Raw genomic sequence first — 20,160 nt, 5'->3', positions numbered from 1 at the left:
AAATGTTTCCTAATATCCAATCTAAACCTCCCCTGACATAACTTGAACCCGCTTCCTCTCGTCCTATCACTTGTCACCAGGGAGAAGAGGTCAGCCCCCATCTCTCTACAACCTCCTTTCAGGTAGTTATAGAGGGTGATGAGGTCTCCCCTCAGCCTCCTCTTCTCCAGGCTAAACAACCCCAGCTCCCTCAGTCGGTCCTCATAAGGTTTGTCCTCCAGACCCCTCACCAGCTTAGTAGCCCTTCTCTGGACACGCTCCCAACACCTCAATGTCCTTCTTGTAGCGAGGGGCCCAAAACTGAATGCAGTACTCGAGGTGGGGCCTCACCAGTGCCGAGTACAGGGGGATGATCACTTCCCTAGTCCGGCTCACCACACTATTCCTGATACAGGCTAGGATGCTGTTGGCCTTCTTGGCCACCTGGGCACACTGCTGGCTCATATTCAGCCGGCTGTCAACCAACACCCCCAGGTCCTTTTCTGACGGGCAGCTTTCGAGCCACTCCGCCCCAATCCTGTAGCGCTGCATGGGGTTGTTGTGACCCAAGTGCAGGACCCGGCACGTGGCCTTGTTGAACCTCATACCGTTGGCTTCAGCCCATCAGTCCAGCCTGTCCAGATCCCTCTGCAGAGCCAACCTACCCTCAAGCAGATCAACACACCCGCCCAGTTTAGTGTCATCTGCGAACTTACTGAGGGTGTATTCCATCCCTTTATCCAGATCATTGATAAAGATATTAAAGAGAACCGGCCCCAGCACCGAGCCCTGGGGGACACCACTTGTGACCAGACACCAACTGGATTTAACTCCATTTACCACCACTCTCTGGGCACGGCCGTCCAGCCAGTTTTTTACCCAGCGAAGAGTACACCTGTCCAGGCCATGAGCAGCCAGTTTCTCCAGGAGAATGCTGTGGGAAACTGCGTCAAAAGCTTTGCAAAAATCCAAGTAGATAACATCCACAGCTTTTCCCTCATCCACTAAGTTGGTCACCTTATCATAGAAGGATATTAGGTTTGATAGGCACGACCTGCCCTTCACAAACCCATGTGGACTGGGCCTGATCACCCTGTTCTCCTGCATGTGCTGTGTAATGGCACTGAGGAGGATCTGTTCCATGACCTTCCCAGGCACCGAGGTCTGACTGACTGGCCTGTAGTTCCCCGGGTCCTCCTTCCGGCCCTTCTTGTGCAATGGGTGTCACATTTGCTAACCTCCAGTCAGCTGGGACCTCCCCGGTTGTCCAGGACCGCTCGTAAATGATGCAAAGTGGCCTGGCGAGCACTTCCACCAGCTCTTTCAATACCCTTGGGTGGATCCCATCCGGCCCCATAGATTTGTGCACCTCCAGGTGCTGAAGCAGGTCCCTCACCGTTTCCTTTTGGATTACAGGGGCTTCGTTCTGCTCCCCATCCCTGTCTTCTAGCTCAGGGGGCTGGGTACTCAGGGAACAGCTGGTCCTACTGCTGAAGACTGAGGCAAAGACTGCATTAAGTACCTCAGCCTTTTCCTCATCCTTGGTCACTATGTTGCCGGCCCCATCTACTAGAGGACAGAGATAATCCTTAGTCCTCTTCTTATTGCTAATATATTTGTAGAAACTTTTTTTATTGTCCTTGACAACAGAAGCCAGGCTTAGTTCTAGCTGGGCTTTGGCCCTTCTGATTTTTTCCCTACATAGCTTCACTACTTCTTTGTAGTCCTCTTGAGTGGCCTGCCCTTCCATATTGGGACTAAGGAAGTGGAAAATACGAGTCTACAGCTGTTACGGTCAAGCATAGAAGATCAGACACTTGGTAAACTTAACATGCATATAACCTGGTTATCATTTAATGAATTTCTTTTTTTTTCTTTAACATCATATTTTAAAATAAATTCACCTCCTTTTTGAAAGCAGGATGGCTACTGAAAAACAAGGAACTTGTATCACTTTTCCAAATGAAAAATGAAGTATAGTTCCTCTGCAGGAGAAAAATCAATTCCAGTTATGCCTTTTCTCTTCCTTTTTTTTTTTTTAATTCTGAGTATAGCAAGTAAAATCTATCCTGTTTGTAAAAGCTGTGACCTTCCCAACTGAGAGAATTAAGAGTCTATCTGTGCAAACAGTACCTTAATTTTATTAAAGTATTCCAGATATAACTTTATTATGTAAACTTGAAAACATGTCTACTCATAAAATTGATCAGTAATACTATGAAAAGAATTAACTCTCTCTCATTAATGAACCTGTTTCATTCAAGCATTTGGTAAGGCAACTAAGCTTCATTCATTAATCAAAAATCTGCTATAGTTATATATATTCTGTAAATGGTACAGCAACTGTTGTAAAAGACTGAGTAACTATTTTGATGGTTGCCTTTTAAAGACAATGTTATTTTTATTTCCTTATGAGCCACGAGCACTACTTTGATGAACCAGTAATACTGAGGGCAAAAATAATTGGCAGTTTTCCAACTACTCTGAATGTCTTGACACTGCCTAGTGTAATCTGGAAAACTTGCTCTAAAAAAGAATCAGTTCGCCCACCAAAAGGGATCACCTATTAATATTAGTCACAAGAAACTAACTGGTTCACTAGTCCATCACGTGCCACAAGAGCATGCTTGGAGAGAACCCCTCTTGGCATTCGACACGTAAGTCCTATCCACAGCAGTTTCTTTTCAAGATGGCTGTCCAAAAATCCATGTATGCTGCCACCAGAAAGACAGCAGCACAAGGTCTCTTTATACAGCAGGATTTTTGCTCTACTTTGTTTATGAAGCCCCTATCACTTTCCCCTAAAACAGCATCCTCACATCACAAGCATTACTATAGCATAAAAAGAAGAAAAAAGGCATGATATTTCTGCCATTGACTGATAAAAGATGACCCACAGGATTAACCCAAAAAGGACAAGACAACATATAAGGGCCCAGATTGCTCTAGCAGACAGCCTTTACTGGCCCCGCCCAGCCTGCCCTGCGGCCTGCCCCCACCCTGCCCATAGCCCAGGACCCATGTCACCCCCTGGGGCTGTCAGCCCCTACCCCAGTGATGCCGCAGCAGGGCCAGACTCCAGCTCCGTACAGCCCTGCCCTGACTGGGCATGGGTCCACTGACCTGGGCACACCCATGGACCCACGTCCCAGCCTGGCCTCAGCCTGTCCCGGTCCACAGAGAGACACCTGATGCCCAGGACTGGGGTGTCCCCATGTCCCCCCAGCTGCCCTGCTCCTGTCTGGGGTGGTGGGACGGGCCCTGCCTGCCCAGCCCTGCCCAGCTGTCCCAGGGAGCCCCCGTTCCTCCTGGCACCCCAACCCCCAGGGAGCTGCTGGACTCCCCTGTTCTCTCCCTCTGACTCAACCAAATAGCATAGTCATCTATCTTTGGAAAAACTTCTTAAGAAATAGACTCCAGTGAATTCACCTTTCCAAATCAACTCTGTGACATAGTTTAGCAGCACAGGTTAGTTGTACATCTGTGCATCTTGAATGCATATTTAGAAGACAGCTAAATTCACAGAGAGTGAATCAGAAGACAATGGTATTGTACAAGATTTAGTAAGAGAGAAATGATACCTTCTGAATTTTACCACCTGTGACAATATGCCTGGAATTCAGTTTCAATGTCATATTACTGGTTCAGTTTTGAGAACAGCAGATTTCATGTCATGTTTAAATATTCTTCACTAGTCCTTTCCCATACACAAAATAATTCTTCACTCCGACTGACATTCATTATACAAAAGAGATAAATCCACAATAGAGCTGCACTACTCTATCTCCAGTGAAATATTTCTAGTACAAAAAAATGTCTTTTTCAGTTTACCTGGAAATTAGGAAGGCTTTTAAGCTAAAGCATGATGACACACTTGTAGTATAGAATAAGAAAGTGGTTTGAGTCTTGAGTATTACAGAATCACAGAATGGTAGGGATTGGAAGGGACCTTAAGAGATCATCTAGTCCAATCCCCCTGCCAGAGCAGGGTCACCTAGAGCAGGTTGCACAGGAACGCATCCAGGCGGCTTTTGAATGTCTCCAGAGATGGAGACTCCACCACCTCTCTGGGCAGCCTGTTCCAGTGCTCTGCCACCCTCAGGGTAAAGAAGTTCCTCCTCATGTTTAGGTGGAACTTCCTGTGCCCATTACCTCTTGTCCTGTCGCTGGGCACCACTGAAAAGAGCCTGGCTCCATCCTCCTGATACCTACCCTTTAAGTACTTATAAGCATTGATAAGATCCCCCCTCAGTTGTCTTTTTCCAGACTAAAAAGACCCGAATCCCTCAGTCTTTCTTCATAAGAGAGGTGTTCCAGTTCCCTAATCATCTTGGTAGTCCTAAGAGTATTGTTAAATGAATCATTTCATTAGTTCTTTACCCAATGGGTCCAATATCTTTGCCACTTATTTCACTTGTCAAAAGCTGATCACATTTCTTTCTTCCTTATTGTCAATTTAATATACAACATGGTTACTAGCATTTAATGTAAAATATTATAGCCTTTTGTACTGGGCCTGGCTGGGAGAGAGTTAAAATTCTTCACAGTAGCTAGCATTGTGCTGTGTTTTGGATTTGTGACCAAACCAGTGTTGATAACACAGGGATGTTTTGGTTATTGCTGAGCAGTGCTTACACAGTGTCAAGGTCTCTATTTCTCCCACTGTCCCACCAGCAAGTAGACTGGGGGTGGATAAGAAGTTGTGAGGGGGCACAGCTGGGGCAGCTGACCCCAACTGACTAAAGGGATATCCCATACCATATGATGTCACGCTCAGCAATAAAAGCTGGGGGACAAAAGAGGAAAGGGGGAATGTTGGCAGTTATGGCATTTCTCTTCCCAAGCAACCATTATATGTGATGGAGCCCTGCTGTCCTGGAAATGGCTGAACACCTGCCTGCCGATGGGAAGTAGTGAATGAATTCCTTGTTTTAATTTGCTTGCATGTGTAGCTTTTTGCCTATTATATTTCAACCCATGAGTTGTCTCACTTTTACCTTTCTTATTCTTTCACCCATCCCACTATGTGGGAGTGAGCAAGCAGCTTGGTGGGGCTGAGCTGTCTACTAGGGTTAACGCACAACATATTTTCATATGCAAATTTTGAGGTGCAACTGCAAATTATTTAATTCAATATCCAAACAAATAATAAGGGGTTAATTTATTCCACTGATCACTCATTTCCTTACATAATCCAATATACATCTATACTTTAAAAGTTTGTGAAGTCACCAGAGAGGAAAAATTCCACAAAGCGCTGCAGCTACACCCAAATGAGATCCGGCTTGCGATACAGTTCAAGTGTCTGGGATATTATTCATGATTTAATCTTATATGAGATATCTCTTTCTCTTGGTTCAGTTTATAGAACGTGTTTTTTCTATAAAAATTGTCTTATAAAAAAGCAGTAAAACTATATATGCCTGATGTATATGTGAAACAAAAAATTACATGGTTTATTATGTCCCAATTGTAGTAATTTGTTTTGTTCTCCAAGGTCTGGTGAGTTTGGATGAATACTGAATGCTTCATCTTTTTCCTGAGAAAAGGAGGCTAACAAGGACAAACTAAGCCAAAGCTATCAAAGGAAGCTCCTTGAATGTCAGTACCAATTTATATCTATAACTTCTCTATGGGAGGGGTAGATAAGATAAAAGAAAGAAAATTCTTTGCAAGTATTATCACCTAAATCGCACTAATCAAAGCTAAACATTTTAGTATCATATTTTCTTCTGAAAATCTCTCTTTGAATTTGGATATTGACTGTTTACAGCACCTGAAATCTTGCAAAATGAGAATGTTTCATAATGATATCACAAACGATGCAATACAAATATACGCCCTGTCTGTATGTGTGACCTGACAAAGACATGTTCTCTCACACACCTATATATAGAACTGTATGTTTAAATCGTGGCATATCCTCACCTGAAAAGCTCCCAAGACGCGGTGCTGTCATATCTCCACCATCATATATTTCAAGAGAGTCCCAATTATGTTCAGTGGCAAAGCTGATGACCTGGATCTGTAAAACACAGAACTTTTTAAACCAACTAGCCATATGTATTTTTAAATGTTCTAGAAACAACAAAATAAAAAGAGAACATGCTCCAAAGAAAATATAAATAAGCAGATACAAACAAAAACACCTGAGTGAAAAAAAAGTAAATAAAACATTAACGTTCACTTTTCAAGTTGTCTTAACTTTTAGAAAATATGACACTAGGTAAGCAAGAGGGATTTTGCACATACGTTGCAAGATTATAAAGAATTATTCCAAGTGTAAATGGGCAGGTAAGATAGTTGCAGACCTCTCAAGAACCTCAGTGTTACCCTAGCAGATAGAAAGGGTTGGCGTTTGCATACCAGATTGAAGGATCAGGACCTGCTTTCAATATTCTACACAGTTAAGAGAGAAAGCTCCTTGCTCACCATTTCTCATTCATACCCCCATGTAAAAATAAAGTAACATAGAATAAAGCCAACCAAAGAAAAATACTGAGAAAAACAAAACACAAATATTTAAAGTACACAAAAAATGATTGTTAGTTTCTGAAACTTCAAGAGAAATAAACAATTACTTTTAAACTGAACCAGAAAGTACTTAATATTCCATGCTGACAGAATATAGACTTGCCTGAATACCTGATCCCTCAGTCACTATGATTTTCCACACACAATTCAAGCTGTTACCATAAGGTTCAGGGTAACCTGGTGAAAGAATAGTACCTCTCCGCTCAGTAAAATTCCCACTGCATGGCACTGAAAGAAAGTATTATCATGGATTATTAGAAAACCTAATCCACTTCAGAGAACAGAAAAAGTAATAATAATTTTACTAAGCTAATTACAATAGTTTTCTTTTGTAGCATAAATACATAGATGTGAAGCAATGATCTGAGATTAGAAAGCAATGCTGTCTATCAAGCATAATATACAACCTGCATGAGTAAATAATTCAGAAGCGAACTTCATTTTGAGTGTGTGCAGCCTAGAACAGCCTAGCAAGCAGCACAGCCTAATCATGTCTTACCTGAGAGTAAGAATAAACTGTAAAGACATAGCAATTAAACACAATCATGACTGACAGAAATCATGTGAATTTACTCACAGCGTAATATAGTTCCAATATTGGATCTAGCTCGTAAAGCAGTGTGGTACATTAAATACTTTCACCGTATATGCAATTGCTTCTTTAAGGTTCAAGAAAACAGAACTAAACTAAACAAAAAACCCCAGAATACATAGAAAATAGGACACCTATATTTATTTTTAGAACACACTAATTAGTTAGTTATAGAGTAAATTCCTATGAATAGCAATGACTTTTGGATATAAATCCAAGGAGGGAGAGAAGAAAACCTTTCAATGTTTACAAAAAAAAAAAATTGAAGTGCTAGACATTATCCTACCGCATGCCTATTGACAGACTGAATAAAATTAGCTATACTTAACAATATTAACATTATTCAATGTGCACTATGCTTCTACTTGAAAAAAGAAATCATCATCCTATGTGTGATAGAAATACACAAGTACTGTGTAATAAAACAGGTAAAGACACTTCTGGAGAATTAAATTCTGTCCCGTATTTCAAGCTGTAGATGAGTCATGAAAATAATGAATGTTCAAGAAAATGTGCATCGCACTTGTTCATATAATCTAAGTCATTATATGAAACACTATACTGCCTACCAGCCAGCTGGTACTCAATTACTTTCTGATATGGAAAACTGCTCTTTTAAATTGGGCATGACTGATATTAATCACAGCAGAGTGAATATATGTGTTAAATACTATTTTCTGAAACAGTTCCTGAATTCTGATTCAGAGACACGCGTGACAGAACAGATGACTTAATTGCTTACCTACACAGCTTGGTACCGTGTCATTCCACTGAGCTAAGGCATTAGGTACAGACTGACATCGAATAGCTTTTGAGCCTTGTAGCAGATAGCCAGGACTACACTCAAATCGAACAACAGAGCCTGCTGAAAACTCAGAGCCAATTCTCCTTCCATACCTAGGCTCTGGAACTGAGCTACACTGCGTATCGCTTGTGCGTGGAACAGCTGCATGAAGAGAGAAAGAAGAAAAAGGAAAAAAAAAAAGATTACATGAATCCAAATGACCATCGTCATCCAAAAAATAAACAGACCACTAAAATGCTCATTGTTTCTTGTAGGACAGAGCTCAGTTGTATTTGTTCCTTTGCTCTGATCCTGTATTCTCAAAGAATGGCCTAATGCTTTCGTGGCTGTTAGCTGGATTGCAGTTTTGGGCTGTGACAATGTGCAGTCATGTGAGCGCCACGGCAGCTTGGAGAGCAATTGACTTTGGAAGCATGTCCTTAGGCATGAGAGGATCAGTGGGCATTTCAGCTGCCCTCTTTAATGACAGGATACTATACCTACCACCTGCTTTACTTATTAAATGTGAAAGTTTTGGCTTCTCATTATAACTTCCTCATTAGAAGCCACGAAAAATATTATGTTGTAAATAAGCAGATATAAAACTTATGTAATCTTATACAAATATTTTATTTATCATGTTGGAGAATACTAAGTGACAATGATGTATCTCCAAGGCTATTTCAGTGTTTACAGTTGACAACAATTCTATCTACCAAGAATTTCTGAGAATTCATAAACTTGATGTGATACAAGAACAGTTAAATGACTGTAAGCAACATTTAAAGAGCAAAATAATAAAATTAAATAGAAGCCATGGGTTTATTTTCCCTTTGGCTTTGTTATTTATAACTACTTCTTTATAGCACGTATTTTTTTGTACTTACTGACTTGGTATTGTGCATGTTGTTTGTGTATCAAACTTGTTCTTCCTACATTTCATTTTGCAGTTAGCTAGTAAATGCCATTTAAAAAAATATATATATTTGTAGAAAAAATGACAGAAGTATTATTTTGGTGCAATATCATCTATGTTTTACACTATAAAAAATAAATGTAAGTTAAAAATAATCTCATTAAATAGAAGCATTTTTTTCTGTGTGACTGTCATGGTAAAAGCTTTGTTTGATCAGTTTGTTTTCTTCAAGAATTAGTTTTGGGGAATCACTGCATCTAAATATGAATAAGTAATACCATGAAAATTGCTTGCCATTTGGTCCTTTAATTAACAAAGACACAGAATGTCACAGAAAAAAAAAATAAATAAAAGGGTGTTTAGACTTTATTCCTGGCAAATTTTCAAACATGATGTTTCTGACTTACTAAGCTATTTTAAGAATAGCGTAAACAGATCATGGTTATATTTAATTTTATTTTACATCCTTACATATAATTTTCTTTGCTGGCCTGTGACAGTGAAGAGCAATATCCCTATCTATTCATATGCACACCTGTACACACACACACCTGTACACACACACCCCCCACCTGTTCAGCTACTCTGGTCACTAAGTAAAAGACAAGGTGTTTGGAGACTACATATAAATTTTTTTTTCATATTTTTCATATCAATTTTCATATTGATGCCTTCATGCTTTTCTTATTTCTTATACTGTAATTTGCTCTATTTAGAATCATAATTATTTTAAGTGCAGTAGTTTTAAGTACTGGTAAATGCCCTTGAAGTTAACATTTGTTGACATGTTGGATACAGAACACTAAATTGAAATTAATCCTATCTTAAATCTAGCATGAAATATGCAACACATTTTAGCAGAACACTGGAAGTTCTCAATTATGATTACAGCAACATTACATTCTACCAGTTTTCTGTACTGCTACTGAGAATAACAGTTAAGTTTATGCAAGTATTATTGAATGTAGAGAAAAGCTTTTTCAAAGAAGGTTTAGAAATAATTGGCAGTAGTAATAACAGTACAATACATGCTCCTTTTATCAATATGCAGTGGGTTGATTTTCCAGACAAGGTCATACAGATACAGAAACACATATTTGCTTCTAAATCACTAGGTTAGATGGTTGCAGAAAATTTTAGACCTGAAAGTTTAAGAAAGTTATAAAATGCATCGAACACTGAAAGAAATGGTGAGAGGTAAACTAACATACTCCTGAAATGGCAGCTAGACAATATAATAAGACAAAAGCATATACATTTTTCAAGTTTTTAAAGTAGTTAAATACTTTACATAGTATAAACAAACCACTTCCCTTTCCATAAATTTTAAAAAAAGTACCTGCCTTTGTTTAAATAAATGGGATTTTGTGATTAAGTTTTCAACAGGACCTCAGTATCACCCAGCTGTTCCATGAAACACTTTCATGCATACATTTCTAACCACGGCAGGAAAATGTTCTGCATTTGTGGAAGGCTAATGAGGAAACCATAGTTCAAGGATTACACACAGTCACAGTTCTTCCTGATAGTAACCTGCAGACCAGAACAGTCTGCCAGGTCAATTCAACTGACCCAACCTGCTCTTTTTCGTTCTCTGTTATTGGGACTAATAATACCCTTTCCTCTATCAAATGGTCTACTGTACAAGCACTGTTTTATTCAAACTTTTTTTTTAATTGTATAATGACTTTACAACTGACTAAGTGATGATGGCTGCTTACACATCCAGCTACGTAACTGTCATATGCCTAGAACTACATCTTTTGCCACATGATTAGGCATTAAACCATCCCTTAATCAGGACTACTTGCTCAAATGGGAGTTTTGGTCTTGAGATAATTCATTTGCAATCATGTGACAGCAAAAGGTTCACTACATTGTTGTGGAAAAAACAGTTTTGACACAGGGAATTTATACCTAATTATGTTTAATTTAGTTTATTACCAATTAACACAAACCTCTGATCACTAATTCAGGAGCTATGTAGAAAAAGGACACAAACAATCAAACAACCACTTAAGTAAACAGCTTTCCTTCCCTCTCCCCAGGCTCAGCTTCAGTCAAACATCTATCCTCCCCCTTCTTTGTCTCAACTTCCTTGTGTTCATCTTAGTTCCACCACTGAGGTGAGAGGCAGCACAGGAGGTTGGGTTCATGTGCTCTTCTTGCTTCGTTTTCCTCTGCCATACTTAGTATTTTACTCATTTTCTCTCCAAGTTTTCATGACCCTCTGTTTCTTACTGTTCGTGCTACAGTGTGGGTCACACGGGCTATAGTTGCTCAGAAACATCTGCAGTAGCAGAATAAGTCTTCCACAGGCCATCAACCCCTCTGAGGTGTTCCCACTCCAGCACGGGTTACCCACAGGACACAGTCGCTTTAGAAGTGCTGACCCTTTGGCATAGGGGGCTTCTTTCTAAGAGTGTGTTTCCAACAGTCCCTCCAGCAGCATCTCTATCAGCACGTCCCCAGAAGCATCTCTGGCCCAAAGCAGTTGTTACTTTCTCAAATATCTTTGAGAACAGGCACTACATGCTCCTTTGACTGGTAGAAGTTTTGGTATGCGAGGGGTTCTTTATACCAGCTTCAGAGGAAGCTGTTTATAAGTGGCACATAGTAGTTCGTGACATCTTCCCACACAGGTCACCACTACGGCCCCCTGCCACTTAAACTTTTAGCTTTACATGTGTCTAAACCTTACCCGTCTTCCTAAGCGGCAATATGACCTGAGTGAAAATTTCAGCATCTCTCCTGGAGTATTTTTCATTCACTGTGTGGAAGAAACTCTTACCCAGCCTTTTATGGGAATGCTACCTCTATTTATTTTTTTCACCCACTTCCTCAAAAGGGAGGAAGTTTCATAAGCAAATCATTGCTCAGGTTCTCTAGATTCCCTGATTCTCTAGCCCTCACCTGGAGTCCATATCCGGAGAATCCCTACAACAGCTGTGCAAAGGTAAAGGACCCTTTTTAAGAATAAAATTTAAGAATATTCTATAATTGTCAATAACCACAGCTGTCAATTTGCATACATGCATTTGTAATCCAAACAGACTTTTTTGTGGAACTGGTATTTTCAGCACCTCTCACCAAAGGATGTCAAATCATCTGGTTTCATTATAATATTGCCTTAGGAAAGTTATTTTACTGTGAGCAGGCTGTCTCTGCCATTATAGCAAATGTAGGGACAGTTTACTAACACTTAAATTAGTTCATGTAGCAGAAGTACTGCTATGTGCTTCCTTCCTTTTCAGAATGAAAGCCATTTTTTTTACTAAGAGCAGCCAGTGAGTAAAACAGCCATGGCAGCCACAAACATCCATGGCTAGAGTTGTGTCAGATTATTCTATTGTCAGTAGGAAACAATGCCATGTTAACATTGATGTTTTCCTCAGTTTTTCACAGGTTTTACTATTAATGGTTACAGTGAGATAAGAAATGGAAAAGATGCAAAAATAAATCATTTGCTTCTTTGCCATTCACTATAAAAGGCACCGTTTTTCTAATGCTTTTTTTTTTCCTGTTTGAAGAACTGCCTTAAGAGTAAATGTAATGCAAGCCAGACATTACAACATCGGGTACTCCCATACTGCTTAAAATGGAATTTAGATTTAAGTAATCCATGGCAAAATGCAGTACAGTTTCAAACATCTCTAAGACGTGTTGTAAACCAGGACATAATGTGTCATGGTAACACATATGGAAAATAGTAACAGACTTAGTTCTGCTCTCTAATTACACTCAACAGTTAGTGCATGGCTATGTATTTTATTCTTGTTGCAGACTAGATCAACTAAATTGTTAAAGTCACATTCGCCTTTTATTCTTGTTCCCCATTGTCTTTCTTCCACAGTCCTTCGTCATCCTAGTATGCTAATTTTCTTAATAGTCCTCTTTAAAATCTCATTTGACCTCATAAACTAATTCATGTATTTGTACCGTAGAGCAAAGTAAAGGAAGATAAGCATTAAAAACATAAATTTTGGGTTGGTAGAAAGGTCATTACTTTGCTTTTTAGGGAAAGAACTCTTTGTACTGCTGCAGCCTCAGCTACATAAAAATAAATGCTATGTTTCTTAGGTGATGTCATAGCAGGAAAACAAGCATAAGATAAACCTGAAAAAAAATATAATTCACAATCTTCTTGAATGTGATTGTTCCTAGCGTATTTCAACATACCTGACCCTAACATTCTGAAAGACCGGATATTCATTCATTCTGATATTTCACATACCCTTTACCTATTGTATGAATTACAAGGAAATGTGGTCCTCTGAGAAAAGGAAATGAAGGCACAGATGACATATGCAGCTAAAAAGAAGTTTTTGAGAAAGTGGCATTGCAAAAGTCATTAAATCTGGATCAAAAGCTACAAAACTTATCCGTTGCTTGCTCAAACCAGAATGTGAAATAATGCAAGCAACTTTTTTTTTCCCCTCTAGTCTTCCTTCTAGCTTTTGCGTATAGCCTTGGCAACCTAGACTTCTCAAGCTGTATCACAGAGACATTCCATTTTCTATAGTAATTATCCTCCATCTTTTAGTAAATGTTTCATACTGCTGTAAAACAAAATTGAAATCAGCCCAGTGGAAAAGTGAACCGGGAAGAAGGTCAGCCTGGAATAGAGGGCGATAAATAAAATGATTGACTTTGCAGACCAGAATACTGTGTTCAATGTGAGAGTGGATGTTATTCTCTGGAGCATTTAAAAGGCTAGCAAGCAGGCAGTCATTGGAAATCTGATCACATGCTTCAAAAGAAGAGAGAAAAATCTCAAAATGATAGATCTTATTAAATACCACTAACTTATTAACCAATATATGTACACATACATGTGTATATTAAATACATGTGTATATCAAATAAAGCTCTTAAAATATATTTTAAGCTATATTTTAAAAACTGGATATTTAAATAGCTTCATGATTCTCCCAAGACAAATAAAGTGACTCATTTTCTGCTGCTGCAGAGAGCACTTCTCATTTATTAAAATCTATTTCTTACAGTTCCTAAAAAATAAGTGTTGTCCAAATAAATGGCTGAAATGAGGCGTATCATTGTGCTCACCTGAGACTTACAGCAATATGTGTGTGTGTATTGACATACAGCTAATAGAACTGAGGCTTTATATTACTATGAATTCTTTAAAAGCAGCAAAAAACTAACTAAACAATTTTAGGCATATGAAAACCAAATAGAATAAGACAGAAAGGTCTCATTCATATGCAAATAGCTGATAAGAACTCAAATGCTGAAAGCTGTTTTCTAATTCCAGAAGTTTATATTCCTCCTTTTCCAATTCATTGTGCATGATAAATTTAAATGCAAGTGATGCTTTTGATGCATAAAAAGGACAGGTACTGATATCTTGAGCCATATCAAAAGTAGAGTGTCCAGTCACGGTGATATCTTTCTATAAACACAGAAGTAAGAAGGCTCAAAAACACCATCCAGAAGCAGTTTGAACAGAATCAACAAGCAGTTGGAACAAATTATCCCATTGTAAGGGAAGACTGGGAAATTGGTGAGAAAGTCTGCAGGGCTAGACCAGGAGCTTTTCAAACAATTTAAATACAAAAAGAGAACATACCACAAGTGGAGGCTAGGACAGGTAATAAATCAGGAGTATGACAGCATTGCTCAGCTACTTAGAAAGAAAAATCAGGAAAGTCCAAGTCCAGGACATTAGGGAAAAATTCTATAGGTATGCTAATTACAAAGAGAAGTTCAAAATATATGTGGCTATGTTGCTGGACTGGGGGTGTGTCATTGACAACCTAATGACAAACGATGCAGAAAATATTTAAGTATTTAATGCCTTTTTTGCCTTGCCGTCACAGTCCTCAGCATGTATTTCTACAGTCTGAAGAGGACATGAACCCTTAGCAGTAAGGGAGCAACAGATTACAGACTACTGAGACAGTCTGGACATATTCAAATCCATGGAGCCAGATAGGATTCACTGGAGACAACTGCCACTATGAAGCCGGTTTACCACCAGAAGTCCCTGCTGGCTGGAAAAAGGTTAAGACTACACCCATGTTTAAGGAAATATTTTAAGACCTAAGAAGAATTCAAAATAATACACTGTGTGTGACTGGCACCGTGTCTTCCACCAAAAGCAGACACGTTTACCTTGGTAAACAAAGTGGAACCCTCTGGCTGATGCCCCACTCTTAGCACTGAATCGCAGAAGAATTTGATTAGATGTAGCCAAAGGCAATGTCTCTCCTACAAATGAAAACAGAAAATAAATTATGTACGCAAACCAGAAAAAAGTTACAACCCTTCAGTATGTAATCAAATATACTCTTAAAATACATAGTTTTATGTTTTCCTCTACAGTTACAGAAAACGTAAATAACAGTGTATAAAATTAAATTTGCCATTGGAGGTTTGAAACTTGTCAGAATAAAAAGACTTCATGATTCAGAACATAAACTTTCTAACATTTACTGCAGCTGTTGGAACTAAAGCTCCAATAAACTGCTAGTCTGGGGAAACCTACTCTCATGTGGGGCCAAAATTTTTGGTTAACTTTTTTCTGTGCCCGACAGCTTTAACTTGCCTTGCTAAACACATTGAACAGTTAAAAGTATTTGAAAAATGCCACAGGGGATCTTCATGTGATGTTTACCAATTCAAAACTAAAACTGAAATGAGGAAGAACAGATGCACTTGTTTTATGTAGCTGCTTCAATAAAATATATGTTCATACATGAACTATATTACATTGCTAAATTCCTAACAGCATTTCAAATTTTATATATTGACTTGAGTACTAATAAAGATGTTTAATATATTTTATCTCCTTTCCTGAGATATTCATCTACAGTCATGATAAAAATTCAGTAATTAATCACTACAGACAAAATTACAGTACTTTCACACTGCAAGGATGCCACTCCACATGAAAACTGGTTTTATTCTCATTGGATTATATCTACCTTTATTTTAGGAAATTCTACTGAAATGAATGATAATACACTCATTTAAATATCTTAGATAACTGGATAACTAGGTTTTATAATTCTTTCACTTAGATTACTTTTATATTATTGTAACTAGTATTCCACGTAGCAGAATCCTATCCTAAACCGATGTAAATCAGATATGTCACAAGTAATAAGTAAAAATCATGAGTTTAAATTCCCTTCAATTATTTTCAAGTGTCTGCTCTGAAAACAGACATTAGTTCTAAATTTTTAATACTTTTGATGGAGTAAAACTAGGTGCTTAGGTGAGTTGTCTCTTAAATTTAAATATTAAAAAGTAAATATTTTGTTCCTGAAATCTTGCCAGTAATTAAACAAATTTTACAATTAATTTGTGAACTCTGATTATGACACAAATAGCTAGGATTCACCAAAGAAAAATGATGAATTGAATTTTTCAAATAATAAAATGTTTTCTATAAATCAAATAGATACATTACATTCTTTTAATATCAAGTATTTCTCCAATTATTCTTAAATCTTAAACTCACATATAAACTTTCCTAAATACTAGGAGTGTATGACAAAACACATTCATGTATTTGTATATTATCTACTTGGGATGAACACAGTCATTAGATATGCATACGTTGGAAATTCTGGCCATGCTGAAATCCATATAAGTTTACTTATGATTTCACAGGGTCAACATTTTGCTATAGTTACCTGAATGCAACAGCTGGCCTGCTTTTAGTCTTAAGTGCATGTTTGCATACAGATAATTGCATTTTGTGAATGAAAGAAATTTGTATTTAAATTAGACATTCAGAAATGTAGATGTGTAATTCATAGAGTTTAGGGACAGAGAAGATAATTATTCCATCCAATCTGCCCTCTTACATAGAGATCTGAGAATTTAATTCAATTATTTCTGCACTCATCCCAATGATCAGTTCTTGCCTAAACCATATGTTCCAGAAGAATATCTTGATTCAAAGATTGAGAAGGGTCTTCCATTTCCCTTGGCATCTTGTTCCAATGACTTCATTATTATACTTCCAAATGAAACATTCTCCTGATTTACCTTTTCCATGCTGAGCTGTGTAAGAAATATATACTTCTTTTCTTTATTACTTACCAGAGTGGGATCCAGACAGTGAACTAAGAAGTCTAGCCTGAGAGTTTTCTCCATCAAATAATTCTGCCACATCATTCAAAGCTGTCTGAAAATAGGCAAACTGTCCAAACACAACTACATTAAAAAAAAAAAAAGAAAGGAAAAGAGAAAAAATAAAAAAGAGAAGACAAAACAAGTATTTAGTCTTTAAAAACAAATTTAATGGGATATTTTTGCTTGTCTTAATTACCAGTGGATTCCTGCATGAATTCTTTCCAAGTTAATTTATTGTCTACCATGATAAAACAGCTGCATTAAACATAAGTAATAGGGATCTGATGTCTTTTCATTATCCATTATTTTTAATTAAAAAAAAAAAAGAAAATTAAATCACTCTTTCTCCAAAAGTGTGCTCTCCAGTCAAACAAGCCTTGTTCCTTATTGCATAGGTACCTATGAGAATAAGAAAATGGAAAATCTAAAAAGGAAAGTTTTTTACCAAAATTTCACTAGCAACCTTAGCAACTATTAGGGAGCATTGTCATACATCATTAGTTGCATCCAGCTTTAATCTGAGGAAGATGTTTTAAACTTATTGATTTGATTATTTTTGTAACTTTGTATTAGTACTTATTTTATCAGAAAAAATATAAAACCCAATCAACTATTAAAGATATTAATGTGTTACTGATTTTGATACATTGCTACACTTAATTTGTACTTCAGCTGTAAGTAATTTAAAGTGTATTAACAAATAAACCATTTAATTATACGACACATCTCCCCAGAAAATGTTAAATGGCTCAATGAATTCAAATATCAGATCACAAGAGAAACACGAAGTAATAAACCAGTACAGTCAATAAAAATATTACTTCGTCACACCAGCCACCCATATTTTATTGACAAGGCAGGAATCTGTTTCAAAATTATACCCACTCCAGATTCTGTATACAAACCACAGGTCTTCAGTGCAGCGCAATTTCTGTACAGCCTGTATTTTCCAACTTCTTATAAAGTTCTTTTTTTGTTTTTTCTTACTTCTTTTGTGAAGTAAGCAGTAAAATGGATCTTATTGCTAATTGTCTGGACTTGAATTAGGGAAATCTGTTTTGCAGAAAAGCATGCCCTGCATACAATTGCACAAGTTTTAGAGATTTTGTCCAAGTATTTTGACACATTGAAAGAACCAGTTTTGTGATTTTTCACTAACATTTCTGGCATTTTTATGTAAAATTGCTTTCTTTCCCTTCACTGTACTAGTTAAATGTGATCCTACTCATCTGTCCCTTATTAAAATATAAAAACCAAAAATTTAAAATATAAGAGAATATTTGATGCTTGTTTTTTGACAACTGATTTTACTTTTCAGGAAGCTTGAATGAGTAATTATCCTATGATGATTAATGATGTAATCAATGAAAGCATTCAGGATACACTTGGATAGCAGACACAGATGGCTTAGCTAAAGTCCATTGATTACTCAAGGGAGAAGTAAAAGGTCAAAACTGTAGAATCAATTTCTGCGTCAAGAATACATTTATTTTTGATATGCAATTTGCAATATATTGAAACTCTAAGGTCATTATTACGTTTGAAAGACATCTGAACAGCAGAACAATGATCAATGATTGATAAATCAATAGAAGAAATTCTTACCAAATTCTTTAGGTACAGTTATTGAATAATGGCAGGTCTGCCCAGCGGTGTAATTATGAGGATAACTTGGTGATAAAACCACTCCCTCTGATCCAGTATACTGCCCTCCACATGGTGCTGGAAACAAAACAGAAAGAAACGTGTTACATTAATTACAGTTGTCTGTATTAGTTCAGTCTGAAAATGAAAATCTAAACATCATGAAGTGACAGGTCAGTGTTTTTGGTTTTGTTTGGTTTTCTTATAAAGACATAGCTCGTGGTTCTTTCTCAGGATATAATTTTTATCAAAATTTCTTTAAAAAGATAATATATGAGAGTTTTACTTGACTGCAAGTATTCATATAGGACTGGAAGTATAACTTAGTTGAAAGAAACTGTAAACACAAAGTTTAGGTTTTGGGTTTTTTTTTATTTTAACATATGTCTATATCTAGGTATCTATGTATCTATGTAAGAAAAAAAAAGCTCAGAAAAAAAATGTACTGCATAATTAAAATGGCACAACACAGTTGTCTTGGGTCTCAGAGGGATACATAGGTAAGCTAACAGTACCCTGCACAGCATGCCATGAATTCTGCTTTGTCAACGTACGCTTGAATTACTTTGCTTTTGATAACTTACTAGATGATTATTAAAAAAGCATATAGGTTATACATAAAAAAAACTTTGGACTCGTATGTATATAAAGCAGAACAGAAAGAGTAAGAGAAACTCTTTCAGCTACAGAATTTAGAAGGGGTATTTAAGGATAGTGGAGCCCCAACCTTCAAGACCAGTCAGGCATTACAGAAGTAGCAGTTCTGCCCATATCGTGACAAAAAAAATGAACAAGCACGTGTGCTATTGTCCTTCCATGTATGGGCAAGAAATGTGGCATTGCTGAGGGACTGCTGGATTTACCAATCTTAAGTGAAAGTGCTACATCATAGTAAGTCTATGTCTCAAGGATTCCTCGGGAAAAGCCAAAGCAGGGAGTGGATGAAAGGGATAGGTGCTTTTGGAGAAACAGCAAACATAAGGAGTGGGTATTTTTAAGTTAAAATATCTCCTTGTGTTGGATATTGAGTAAATACATCTCTACACAATGAAAAAAAATATTGCTGTCACTCTTCTCAACTGTTGAGAACTAATGGAAAGTTTTGGCTTCCTATCAAAATCTTCATTATAATGTAAGTGTAAAAATAATTACATTGGTTATGTGCAATCCAGTGCTCTTTTTTTTTTGGAGAGGGGAGTCAAACGCTTTCATCAAGCACTGTTAATAACTGTAGATTTTACAAGAATAAAAGATCACCATATGCTGTTATTTTATCCAAGAAGCCAATATTGAAATTATTTTAAAAATAAATAAATAGATAAATTAAACTTTTAAAAATAGAAGAGTGACATTGCTTTTTGTTTTTAAGCAAGAAAAGGATCATTGCAAATCTAAACAGTTATTTTCTACCATAAGGAACAAAGTAAATCAATGTTACTTCTCTCTGGGAATTTTACATATAGCCAATTACATTTTAACAACTACCTGGAAAGTAGCTCTGAGGACACGGCTCTGGGGTCCAGGTGCACAAGTTCATTGGTCTGGGGCTACCAAAGGATGCTGTTACCAGCTCCCAGCTCTGCTGACCCAGTTCACGTGCTGCGG

At 37.3% G+C, this 20,160-nt stretch overlaps 1 protein-coding gene across 1 annotated transcript in view; it reads right to left on the bottom strand.

Moving 5' to 3' along the window:
• CSMD1 (CUB and Sushi multiple domains 1) overlaps positions 1 to 20,160 on the bottom strand; it is a 1,189,318-nt gene that overhangs the window by 169,591 nt on the left and 999,567 nt on the right. The window contains exons 31-36 of the mRNA XM_054196719.1: positions 18,517 to 18,633; positions 16,879 to 16,992; positions 14,941 to 15,036; positions 7,848 to 8,051; positions 6,617 to 6,741; positions 5,908 to 6,004 (exon numbers count right to left, since the gene is read on the bottom strand). Of these exons, the coding sequence (XP_054052694.1) occupies positions 5,908 to 6,004; positions 6,617 to 6,741; positions 7,848 to 8,051; positions 14,941 to 15,036; positions 16,879 to 16,992; positions 18,517 to 18,633 (753 nt within the window). The remainder of the gene's footprint in view (positions 1 to 5,907; positions 6,005 to 6,616; positions 6,742 to 7,847; positions 8,052 to 14,940; positions 15,037 to 16,878; positions 16,993 to 18,516; positions 18,634 to 20,160) is intronic.

Source organism: Rissa tridactyla, chromosome 3 (genome assembly GCF_028500815.1).
Source record: "Rissa tridactyla isolate bRisTri1 chromosome 3, bRisTri1.patW.cur.20221130, whole genome shotgun sequence".
Lineage (NCBI taxonomy): Eukaryota > Metazoa > Chordata > Aves > Charadriiformes > Laridae > Rissa > Rissa tridactyla.
The sequence above is the reverse complement of the archived record's forward strand: the minus strand, read 5'-3'. Positions and strand labels throughout refer to the sequence as shown.